The sequence below is a fragment of the Peromyscus maniculatus genome, chromosome 7 (genome assembly GCF_049852395.1).
Source record: "Peromyscus maniculatus bairdii isolate BWxNUB_F1_BW_parent chromosome 7, HU_Pman_BW_mat_3.1, whole genome shotgun sequence".
NCBI classification, from domain to species: domain Eukaryota; kingdom Metazoa; phylum Chordata; class Mammalia; order Rodentia; family Cricetidae; genus Peromyscus; species Peromyscus maniculatus.
The window spans coordinates 33,926,913-33,939,915 of record NC_134858.1 but is presented as its reverse complement, the minus strand read 5'-3'; the positions used below and the strand labels follow the sequence as shown (position 1 = coordinate 33,939,915).

Sequence of the window (13,003 nt, the reverse complement as noted above, 5' to 3'; positions counted from 1 at the left end):
ATGCCATGGCCACGTGGCAACATATAGAGGAATAGAAATGGGTTGAGTTTAGTTGTAAGAGCTAGCTAGAAAGAAGCTTGACCCATAGGCCATACAGTTTGTAAGTAATAAAAGCCTCTGTGTGTTCACTTGGGACCAAGCGGCTGTGGGTCACAGATAGGAAAGATTTTTCCCAACCACAGGGCTGGGCAGGACTGGAGAAACTTCCGGCTACTGTCATCCAGCTGCCTCTTCCTCCAGAGTGCTGCCATTACGGGTGTGTGCCACCATACCTAGACAGCTCTCCTTTAATACCAGAATCTCTAGGCCTTGACTCAGAGATAACGTTGAAAAAATCAGTCAATTCCCTAGTGGCCAAATGGCTCCAAACTACAAAAAAATGAAGACTTGTAGGCAATTACTGCATTTCCTCTGTTTCTTAAGGAATTTCACTTGACCATGAATTCCCTTGTTTTTGCTTTGGGCGTCTACTCTTTATCTCTAACTCCACTCAAAACACAGTTTATTTGTGGCTGAGACATCCCTCCAAATACTAAACCAGAGCAGGTCACCGCAAAAACACTAGAGGACACTTAGGACCAGGTAACCCTTTGAAACATCGTTTTCCTTTGCTTAGTCACAATTCCACAGCTGAAAGATGTGGATAGCTGCCTGCAAAAGGAAGTATGCAATGTGAGTCTGATCTTTGTTGTGTGTTTTACAGAGGTTCTATATGCACTGAATGCCTAGAAAGTGCAGTGTTCATCTCTTCCTCCCTCCTCTTCTCCTCCCGTCATCTTCCTCTAACTCTAGCTCAGCAATCATGCAACTCTAGTCTCTTAGCTGAGGCATCAATAAGGCAGTCAGGGCAGAAAACCATTGCTGAGAAGCCCAGTCATCCCATGTGATGGTAATTAGCATTGAGCGGCCTCTGCTAATGTGCCAGGAGGGATTTCAAGAAGCTGCTCACTGGGCTTTTGCCTTTAATAGGCAGAGGAAGGGCTCAGATGCAAAGAGATGATTACCTGTAAGCCACACGGTAGGAACTGGACTCCTTCTAAAATGCCATTTTCAGAGCGTGTCCTGAGCGAGGGAAGAAATCAGGCTCTCTGCCAGTCCTTAGCCCTGCTTCATCAAGATTGAGCTCTGGGGGTTTCAAACACGAGGACCCATGCAATCTACTACAGTTAAGTGACTTGACCAAGGTCACACAGAGAGTATGAAAATTAGGATTCATAGCCTCTGTGTTTCCAGGTGCACTAAAAAGAAAAGAACAATCTAATAAAGCCCATCAGCCTTTTTTTTTTTTCTCCCAGCAAGCTATAACTGACCCAGAATTTTGAAATAATCAATTGGAAACATCAAAACTCAATGGAAACATATCACCCACAGTTATAGCTCTGGTCACCAGAGTGAAATGTATGATCATGAAGTAGCATAAATTAAAGAGAAAAGGGTGGCCTCGAAATACAATGCATGGACCTAGAAGGTTACTTATTTCTACTCATCCAGCACATTCACTGGTATGATATTTCATTTAAAGACGCTACTTGATTGCTTCCTGCACTCTAAGCCCTGTGTGTGTGGGGGGGGGAGGGTATATAACAGTGAATAATACAGACCATGTACAGCTCCTGTATTTTCAAGAGGGCCAGCCCTATCTATTTTTAAGTAATCAAGCAAGCCTCTCCCCATCAGGGTCCTCAAAGTAGTTCTTACCAGATTATTATGGATGGTTCTTTCGATTCAAGTCCACAAATGAAAAAGGGGGCCTGGGAAGTAGATCAGAGGTAGCACAGTTGTCTAGAATGTACAAAGCCCTGGCTTAGAGACTCCACATGGCTGGGGAGGAACGAAGCACAGTTGGTCCTAACAAGCCAACTACTTGACATTTTTTGCATTATTTCTAAAGAAGAATTGATGCATATTTTATCTGTACAGGAATTCATGCATTTCCTTCTAAGTCTCTAAAACCCTTTAAACACTTTTTTTCTTTTTCTGAAACTAGATCTCACGTATTCAAGTTGGCCTCAAACGGTACATCTAGCTGAGGCTAGCCCTGAGCTTCTGATCCCCCTGCTTCCACCTTCTGAGTGCTAGGGTTACAGCCATGAGCCACGGCACCCAGTTTTTTGGTGCTGGGGATGGAACCCAGGACTTCTGGGGGCTAGGCAAGCACTCTGCCAATGGAGCCAAGTTTCCAGCTGTGGAACAGTCTTCTTTACGGAACAGAGTGCTTGTCTTCCTCGCTTCTCCTAAGGTAATGCTCCCCTCAGATTCCTTTGCTGTGAAGCTGTGAAGGCCCTGGAAGATGGCTAATAAGCAGCAGAGGAAATCTGCTCTAGGACTCAAAAGTCACACCACCTAGTTCCAAGTTCCTTTTGTCCAGGGCTCTCAATTCAGATGCTGTCTTACTTGGGCATAGCTCAATATTTGTGAACTTTCCAGGTCTGAGAGTTATAAACACTTTTGAGATCTCTAATTCTGTAATGTAGGTGTTTCTTGAGGCCAACTGTCCAGTTTATGATTAGACCATCACAGTTAATAATTCCCTTATGGATTTTGGATTTTATTTTTAATGTCTGGGAAGGTTACCGCAGGGAAAAAAAAGAGCCTGAAATATGACCCAGCAGGTAAAGGCACCTCTTACCAACCCTGAGGGCCTGAGTTCAATCCCTGAGACCCACATGGTAGAAGTAGACGGTTGTCCTCTGACCTCCACACATGCACGATAACATGTGGGTCCCACACACAAACACAAATACATATAAAATAAGTAAATATGTAAAAAGAAAAAGAGAGGGGCTAGAGAGATGGCTCAGCCATCAAAAGAGCTGGCTCATCTTCAGAGGAACATTGTTCGACTCCCAGCATCCACATGGCAGCCCACAACTATCAGTAACTCCAGTTTCAGGGGATCCCACACCCTACTCTGGCCTCTATGGGACTAGGCACATCTGTGGTACATATATATACATGCAGACAAAACACCCACACTCAAAAATAAAAATAAATAAATCTTTAAAAAAGAAAAAAAAAGAGAGGTGGAAAGGGAGGGCGGGATGGAGGAAGGGAGAGGAAAGAGGAAGCTAGATTCCCCACACTTCTTGTTCTTAAAATTCTGTTTTGTATTTAGGAAAACCTGACTCCCTCATTCCTCTAACATTTCAATCCAAGAATGCTTTCTCCAGGTGACTCTAGAGAGACATCTAGAGAATAATGTCAGCTGTCACCGTCAGCTTACGGTATGGAAGAATCTAAGTCCTGCCCACGAAGACTTGCAGGCAGAAGCTAGCTATGGGCCAGGAAGCCCAACTCTAGGCTTGGTCTGGCGCAGGAGAGGGGCGCTAAGGTCCTTACTCCTCGTCCTGAAGAGTCTCCTCCTCCTCCTGGATCTGTAACTGATTCTTCACCGGAGCCAGGTTCTCTGTCTTGGCATTGTAGTTCCGAAAGCAGACATTGAGCTTTTCATCAAACTCATTCACCAGGTCCTCCATGGACTTGAAGCTGATGATTTCGGAAGAAAAATTCTCCAGCTCAGAGAGGGAAGGGTCCTCCAGGTGGTGAGGAGATGAGCCATAGAGACACTGCGGCTTTTCCTCTGGGTCCTCGGAGCAACAGGGCCTCAGATCCTCAAACTCTTCGTCTAGACTCACCAGTGGGGCCTCCATCCTGGCACCACAGTACAAACACAGCCACCGCTACCGTCAGGCTCCGTTTCCCTGGAAGAAATGCACAGGGCAGTGTGAGTGTGGACCAGGCTTTTGTGCCAGTTCTGCCGAGGAACCAGATCACATCTTCCATTACTCTACATCCCCTGGAAAACAAAGGCTCCTTCTCTCCAGTTCAAAACCTAGATTTCAAAAATGCTTATGAAAGTAGACGGGGAACTGTTTGATAGGAGCTTGAAAGGGCCCAGTGGAAGAGTGACTGGGGACATGGAAGGCAAAGGAGGGGAAAGGAGATCAAAGCACATTATATAAATGTGTGAAAAGATCATAGCGAAACACATTTTGTCTAATTAATATAAGCTAATAAAATATGGTTCAGAGGGCAAAGTGCTCACTGCATAAGCCTCAGGAGCTGAGTTCAGATCCCCAACAACCCTGCCCCCAACCCCCCCCCCCCCCCGCAAATCCCCCAACCCCCACCCCTGCATAAAATCGGGGTAAAGGGGTATGTGTCTTTAACCCCAGTGCCATAGGGTGGTGATAGGCAGATGACTCACAGGCCAGACAGTTCAGCTGAAATGGCAAGTTTCAGAGAGAGATCCTGTTGTACAAAATAAGGTGGGTGCCCTGAGTACCTTCAACGCTGTGGCCGCTGTCAGTCTTGACAGGATATTTCTCGTCTATATTATTGCTCTGCCTTGGACAAAGTTTTCTCCATTCTTTGGGTGGGGGGCACCCAATAAGGTGAGAAGCAATTGGGAAACCCTCTGACATCAACCTCTGGCTTCCACATGCACCCACATTGGTGAGCACAGCTATACACACACACACACACACACACACACACACACACACACACGGATAAGCCACACATCCATATACACACCATCACCATCACCTCCTCCAACAACAACAACAGCAAGAGTAGATTATACTTATACTTTACTGAAGTATCTATGGCTTCTGAAGTTGCTTACTACAATGCTCTTAAGTAGTTCACATATCTTTGCATATCTTCATAATATGAGCAACCAAACAGAGCGAACTCTGGGGCTGCCCCAAAGCACAGTGATGAAGTATGCAGATCCCAGGCCAGGATGCTCAGGTTTGCACTCTTCTAGCTCTACTATGACCTTAAGCAAGTCGCTTAACTTCTCTGTGCTTCCTTTTATTCTTTTTCAAGCCGGCAAAAACAACAGATTTTTTTTATATATAAGATTTTTTATAAGATTCAGAGGTTTATTATAAGATTAAAGGAGTAAACACAGCTGAAAAAAAATGCTTGGGCTAGGGTGGTGGTGGTTCTCTCTCTCTCTCTCTTGAATTGAACCTGAGACCTTGCACATATGATGAACCTGAGACCTTGCTCTACCGATGAACTACATCACCAGCCCCAGTTTTACTTTTTCTTTTGAGACAGTCTCTCCTTAAATTGTCCAGACTGGCTTTGAACTCACTCTTTAGCCCACACAGGTCCTTCTGCCTCAGCCTCCTGAGGAGCCAGGATTATAAGCTCCTGCTATTATGCTACCAGACCTAGTTTAGATGTATTTTATTGTTTGTTTTTCACAACTTCTTGTATCAAAACCCAACATGACCTCAACTTCTTTGACAATGAAACCTAACATGAATATGAAGCTGCTTGTGGTCTAAATTTGTCCCACTGAGAGTATTGTGCTGAAGAAATATTGATTTTTTTTAATTATAGTAGGGAATGAGAGTGTAACTTAGTGGCAGAGCGTAAGATCACAATACTTGAGGCCCTGGGTTTCATCCCTAGCACCAAAAAATAGTTATGAAAATGAATAGCAGAGCTCACGACCTCAGACCACAGTGGATAAGATGCCAAAAAGGCAGTTACTCCCATCCAAAATCTGAAATAATCTAAATTTTGAATCGTGCCTCAGCCCACGGTTCAGGAAAAGGGATCCTGGATCTAGGCATTACTCCCCTCATTAATAAATTCTAGACATGCATAGAACACCGACAGACACTTTGCAGCCCAACACTGGTGCTTGCACCTTAAGTCACGGCTGCTAAAGAGGCAGGATAGCTTGAACCCAGGAACTTAGGGCTAGCCTTCCGTCTATTGTCGTCTAAGAAATAAAACCCCAGGGATATAGATCAGTGGTAAAGCACTTACTTTACATGTGAAGATCCCTGTGTATGATCCCTATCACGGGTCTATCCACTTAAAAAAAATTCTGTACAGAATATAACTAAGCTTTTAGCCAGGAATGGCAGCTCACAAATATAAGTGTAGCACTTGGAAATCTGGGGTAAGAAACCTGCCTCAAGTTCCAGGCCAACCTGAGTCATAGAGTGAGTTCCAGGTCAGCCTGGAATACAGAGTGAGAGATACCCTGTTTAGAAGGAGTGGGAAGGCAGAGAGAGAGAGAGAGAGAGAGAGAGAGAGACAGAGAGAGAGAGAGAGACAGAGAGAGACAGAGAGAGAGAGACAGAGAGAGAGAGACAGAGAGAGAGAGACTCAACTTATGTGCTCTAAAGGCCAAATCCACATCCATCTTGGGTATTGCATGATGGCTACACATCTAGGCCTCCTTCTAAATCCCAGCAGCTGTGACTCACAGCCCCTCATCCCGCCCTCTCCATACACTATCTTCAACAGTGATTTATTCTTCCGTTTCCATATCCAGGGCCCTTCTTAATTTTTAATCAAAATTCCCTGAAGGCACAGATGTCCTTTGGATATCCTCCATGGCTTTAGCACACTGGCTGCCCTACGGTTAGGCAACCAATCAATGCGTACTCATTGAGACATGCTCTTCTGCCCCATATACTGTTTCCAACAGCATCACCATCTGTCACCCTTCGACACATGCCCAACTTCCTAATAATGCAGAAAGGTAGCCCAGCTTTCCTCTTCTGGTCCGGTCTGTATGATTCCTGGTCAGTTAGATGTGTAAGCTGGAACCACACCCAACAGATACCAAAAGTCATGGGGTTTGGCCAGTGAGTGCTCACTCCTTGTCTCTACCTACAAAACTCAACTCTATGCAAGGCAGAGGGCATGCTGGATGAGAACTGGCCCTTACTATGATTTTGCTGACATCAAGCCAGTTACCATGGCATCAAAATACATTCTGAGCATTTCTAGTTTGCAAAGGCAACATGGTAGGATAATTATATGAAAGGCCTACCAGCCAAAAATGGTGGAGCCTGTCTGTATCCCCAAAACTCTGGGGGCATAAGCAAGTAGATTGCCCCTGACCTCAATGCTATCCTGGTCTATGTAATGCATTCCAGGCCAGCCAGGACTACATAGTAAGACTGCATCTCAAAAACAAAAACAAAAAAAAAAAAAATAGGAAGAAAAGGATAAAAGAAAGAAGCAAAGGAAATGCTGGGGGGAAAATACACTGAAAACCAGATAGAGCGAGGCTGGAGTAATTCAGTGGTAGAGGCCCTGGTTTCCATCCTGTCCTGACTAGTTTGTTGCCAACTTGATCCATCAATACCCAAGATGGATGTGGATTTGGCCTTTAGAGAACACATGTTAAAGTTATTTGGGAAAGAGAACTCTTGTAGGCAAATCTACAGTGTATTTTCTTAATTAGTGATTGATGTGAGAGGGCCCTGCCCATCGTGGGCAGTGCCACATGCCCCCTTGGGCATGTGGAGGTCACATAAACAAGCAGGCTGAGCAACCATGGATAGCAAGCCAGTAAGCAATGTTCCTACGCGGCCTCGGCTCCAGTTCCTGCCTCCAGGTTTCTGCCTTGAGTTCCTCTCCTAACTTCCTTGATGATGGACTGTGATGTGGAAGCATCAGCAAAATAAACCCTTTCCTCCCTAAGCTGTTTTTGGATATTGTGTTTCATCCCAGCAATAGGAACCCTAAGACCATTCTCAACACAGACAAATGAGATGCTGCCAAGATTCAGTGCCTCATTGAGTGGCACGTATCCCGGGATCTGATTTCCTCATGAATTACTATAAAAACCCTGGCACTGAGCTGACACCTTTAGAAGCTCATTTTAATAGCTTTATATTTTATTTTAGAAGCATATTTGCTCAATCCAATATATCCAAAGTATGACCATACTAATATATAATTCATATTAAAAATATGGAGATTGTGTTTTATACTAAGGTATTTGAAATGCAATGTGCATTTTATAGTTGCAGTCTGTCTTTGGACTAGCCTCCTTACAGGCACTCAACAGCCACATGTGCCTAGCGGCCACCACAGTACCCCAACACAACCTTAAAGCAATGCTCAACCTTAAAGCAATGCTCAACCAATTGTCAATCAGAAGTTCTTTTTGGCTATACCTATATTTCATTAAAATTGGTTTCCCCTTTAAGACACAGCATTTTGTTCTGTGGACTTAAAAGCATCATTCGCTGGAGCATGGTGAAGCATAACTATAATACTAGCAGCAGAAGGGAGGGGCAGGAGGATCAGTTCAAGGCCAATCTTGCTACAGCCTAGGCTACTGAAGACCCTGTCTCAGATAAATGAACAAACAAGAAATAAGCCGGGTATGTTGGCACATGCATTCTGAGTTCTAGGCCAGCCTTGTTGACACAGTGAGTTCTGGGGCAGCTAGAGCTACATAGAGAGACCCTGTCTCAAATAGACAAACAAACAAATGTCCAGTAAAAAATAATTTTTGTTTCTTTTTTGTTGTTGTTTGGGTTTCTTTTTTTCTTCCCCAGACAGGGTTTCTCTGTGTAGCTTTGTGCCTTTCCTGGAACTCACTTGGTAGCCCAGGCTGGCCTCGAACTTACAGAGATCTGCCTGGCTCTGCCTCCCGAGTGCTGGGATTAAAGGCGTGTACCACCACCACCTGGCCAATTTTTGGTTTTTGTTTGTATGTTTGTTTTTGAGACAGGGATTCCCTGTGTAGCCTTGGCTGTCCTAGAACTTGCTCTGTAGACCAGGCTGTCCTGGAACTTACAGAGATCCGCCTGCCTATAAAGGCATGAGCCAAATATAAACACATTATTTAGAGGAGAACCTCATAAGTTTCTCCAAACCACTAAGGTGTTGCATGGCACGCGCATACAACACACACACACACACACACACACACACACACACACACACACACATCTTTTAAAAAAAAAAAGAAAGTTCGCCGGGTGGTGGTGGCACATACCTTTAATCCCAGCACTCGGAGGCAGAGGCAGGTGGATCTCTGTGAGTTCGAGGACAGCCTGGTCTACAGAGCAAGATCCAGGACAGGTACCAAAATTACACAGGGAAACCCTATCTCGAAAAACCAAAAAAAAAAAAAAAAAAAAAAAAGAAGAAGAGAAGAAAAGAAAAGAAAAAGAAAGAAAAAAAAGAAAGGAAGGAAGTTCCGAGCTGCCTGGGCTACACAAGTTCAATGCTAGCCTGGCAACTTAGTGAGATGCTGTATTAAAAAGTCAAAATCTGTCTTCAGACGTGAGTATATACCTTGGAGTGCTTGGAGTAACCATTAAAAACCAGGAAAGCAAGAATGTGCTATGGGGCATGGGGAAGGAGTGCTTTCTAGGGCAAAAGTGGGACACAGGTGATACAAAGGGGCAATGGGAAGAAAGGGGTGGTCTAATGGGGGTGGAGGAGAGCGTTCAATCCAGAAGAGAAAAGGAAGAGGGCAAATAACACTAAGGATGTTTGAAAAGAACATAAGGAATCATTATTTTTTATTTACCTAAAATTAATATAATGCATATAAGTGTATGAGTATGCATATATATATATATGGTTTAAATAAAATTGTGCTACTTGAGTTGACAATGATCCTCCCAAAAGCCACAGACTATTTAACAAAAAAGCCTCAGTACCAGGCATATGAAATTCCCTTTTGAGTTGTTGGTCAAAAGAGTCCAGTAGATTTCCAAACAACATAAGCTATCACTGTTGCCCTTGGTGGCCCATCGGAGATTGAAGGTAAGTCCCTATGCTGAAGACAGTGTGTACTTCAACAACTTTGGGTTTATGAGCTGGATCTGACCCGAAAGCCTCCTCTCTGAAGGCTAGTTTTCACAGTACTGAAAGGTGCTATACAAAGTGCTGAGGCAGGGAAGCAACCAATAGTCCTGCCTCTGAACGGCAACAATGACCAGCATATGAAGATATCCCTAATGGTGCAGCATTAGGAATCGATGGCCCTCCTTGGTTACAGAGCAAGTTCCTCGATAGCTTAGGCTACAAGAAAGCCTGCTTCAAGCAAGCAAGCACCTGAACATACTAAGCTTTGAATGTTGGAAGATCATACAGATCTTAGGTGTGCTTAGGAGTTGGAGAGAGGGCTCAGTCGTTAAGAGCACATACTAACTTCAATTCCCAACACACATGTAGGGTGACTCACAATTCTTCTAACCCCAACCCCGGGGGGATCCAGTGCCTCTTGCTTTTAAGGGTACCTGCACTCATATGCACAGGCACATACACATAATTAAAAATAATCAAAGTAAATCTAAAAAGGGGGTGTCTATATTTGACTCAGACAAATCTTAGAGAAAAGAGATTCATCTACAAAATTATAAAAGAAGCAGGCTCTCTAGATGGCTCTGTGGGTTAAAAGTGCCCGCTCTGCAAACCTGGGGACCTAAGTTTGATCCCTGGATGCCACAGGGGAGCTAAGGAAAGTTGACCTTTGGCCTCCGAACGGTGCTGTGGTACATTCATGTCTACACTCACACACAACACATATACACAGCGTATAATAAAATATTATAAAAGAAGACATGAATATCAAGGTTTCAAGTCCAGATACAAGGCTAGTTGAAACAATCCATAATATATCCTGATTGGCTTTCATCAAGTCGCTGCCCAGGAGCCACGAAGTACAATGTAAACGATCAGACAGATGATGCTAAATCTGAGAGCACAATCAGGAATCTGTATCAATACAGGACGCAACCTGGACATTTGTATCTCAGGCTGTGGTAGAGGAAATGAGAGTCAAGCCTTGAGAAGGGGTTCACTGGCTTGGCGTGTTGGCACATCCCTTTTATTAGGGCCCCCCTGCCTTCCTTCTCTAATTCATTTTCTTTTGTACTCCTCTAGGTAAGCTGCCTTTATTTCCCAACCGAAATGTCGGAAGTAACCCTCCATGCTTCCATCCCGGCAAGCGTGCTGGGTCCTCAGCCTCAGCTTCTCTCCCAGTCCTCCTCCCTTCAAAGCTAGTGTCAAGGCTAGAGGAGCAACCCAGCTGCAGAGCACTTGCTCAGCGTGCGTGACACCTGGCGCTCTGTTTTCACCTCCCCCACACAAAAAAAGTTAATGTTAATACACATAATAGCCATCTTCCTTGTGCTTCCAAAATAAACAGATATGCAAAAAATGGCAAGAGGGAATCACGAGAAAGTCGTCTTTTCCTTTTCATTATAGAACGAAGTACAGGACTATAGTTTAAGCATTTCATACAATCTGTTCCACTTATTCTGTCTCCAAATACATGATGTAATTTGGAAGAGAAATGCACACACAGAGAGAGCTCAACGGACACTGGGTAGGGAGCGCACAAGCCTCTCCCTGCAAGCCTAGCGGTACAGAAGCTGCAGCTTGGGTCTGCAGTACAAATCACCAGTCCCTGCTTCCCCGAGCTGAGTGAATGGTGGATGGAGCGAGATTTCACCGTGCCTCCCCTCCTGGGCCTCTCTGCGCCTGCACACATGCCCTCTCCATCTCCCTGTTCTTTCCATCTCTTGCTCTATAGTTGACCCTATGCTTCCTCTCCTCTCCTCTCCCAGTATAGATCCTTAAAATGTCCTCGCTTCTCTCCTTCCAGACTCTGCTCTTCTGCAAAACCTGGCTGGCGTTAGCTGTCCATTTTGCCAGAACGAATAAATACTCATTTGCACACGCCTCACCAACCCCTTCACTGGACTCTGTACCCTCCCCCCTTCTCTTCTGCTCCATTCACCTCCATTTCAGACCTCCTCTCCCTCTTCTGTCAGAGTAAAGAAAGGCTCTTCCAGGCAGCACAATGGCTGGCACTCCGAAGAAGCCCAGCTCATCCCACGCAGCCCCTGCACATACTCCACTGTCCCTTTGCCAAATAAGACCTGGAAGCCTGGAATGGTGGGTCGTGCCAGGAGACAAGATGCGAAGGGAAAGGCAAGAGGGCAGAAGAGCGGATTGTGTAACACCCCTTAAGCTGAGCCCCCAGTCTGCAGAGCTCTGGGCCCCGAGGACGGCAGCCGCCTCTGCACACCCCACTCCTCTCTGCCATGCTCGTCCTTTCTCCGACCTGCTCTGTGTAGTAAAACAATCGCTCCCCCAGGACTGCAGCCAGAGGTTCTGACACTGCGAGAATGCACCGTCTGGGGAAGGCTCCACACCCCGCGGAGGGGCACAAGCAGATGCAGGGTCAGGTTCTTAGGGACAAAGATGATTTTGAGACGCCTAAGATAACCGGGCCAGATAACGGTCCTGGAATGATATATGGGTTCCACATTGCTCCAGCACGATCAGGCAGGGTTTCCCAGCAGTGTGGTGCACATCACACACACACACACACACACACACACACACACACACACACACACACACACACACACACAGAGCTCTGAGATGATGCTACCAGTACTCAGCAACACACACACACACATACACACTGCCCTGAGATGATGCTAACAGTACCCAGCATCTCATTCCGGAGCCCTGGTGCTGAGCTCCCGCAAAACTGGGTACAGCCAGGGCAACAGCCCTTGGGCCCTTCTTTTTCAGTCTGTGGATAGGACTAGTGGGGATGAGAGTCGCGCCTACCCCAGGAATCAGGAATCTTATGGGAGAATCTGGAGTCCTCTGGCCTCCTTCATCACTCGAATTCGACCACCACCACCACCACCACCACCCGCGCGCGCGCGCGCCCCTAGTACTGGGTCTAGTGCAGACTAAGGTCATTGTCCCCCACTCCCTAACCCTGAGAGCTCACCTGTGTGGGTCCTGGCGGAGGGACGCGGATCCCGGGGCTCAGCCGGACACCCCCATCCACCGGCTAGCGGTAGCCGGGCGCAGCGCAGCGGCAGCCGTAAGCCAGCCAGCCAGCGAGCGTTCCCCCGCTTCTCCGGCGGCGCCCGGTCCCCGCGCTCGTGCCCGGGCTCCCGGAGGCGCGCCCGCACTCGGGCACCCGCCCAACGGGCGCGCCCAGGGCCTGAACGTCATCCTCTTGTGAACATTCATAGCTTTCCTTGGAGCACGTGGACCTGCCTTTATTAATATTTATGAATTGCCGTTTCTCCCTTCTTTGATAACGGCCCTTCTGCTTCCCACATGAATATTCAGAAGCTCCGAGATGGGGGCGTGCAATCGCTACTAATATGGATTCCTCAGAGGGCCTAACACTAGGTTTTGTATAAAAATGCAGGCAGATGGAGAGTAGATGGGC

General features: G+C 46.1%; 1 protein-coding gene across 3 annotated transcripts in view; it reads right to left on the bottom strand.

Moving 5' to 3' along the window:
• Fez1 (fasciculation and elongation protein zeta 1) overlaps positions 1-12,713 on the bottom strand; it is a 54,636-nt gene extending 41,923 nt beyond the window's left edge. For 2 of the 3 annotated variants that reach the window (XM_076576050.1, XM_076576049.1), the window contains exons 1-2: positions 12,551-12,713; positions 3,340-3,701 (exon numbers count right to left, since the gene is read on the bottom strand). Coding sequence is in view for 1 of the 3 variants with exons in the window: in XM_076576049.1 (XP_076432164.1) it covers positions 3,340-3,650 (311 nt within the window). In the remaining 2 variants the exon portion in view is untranslated. Of the gene's footprint in view, positions 1-2,974; positions 3,702-12,550 lie in introns of all 3 variants that reach the window. The other variant, XR_013052702.1, reaches the window with a different exon arrangement.
• Between the last annotated feature and the right edge of the window lie 290 nt (positions 12,714-13,003).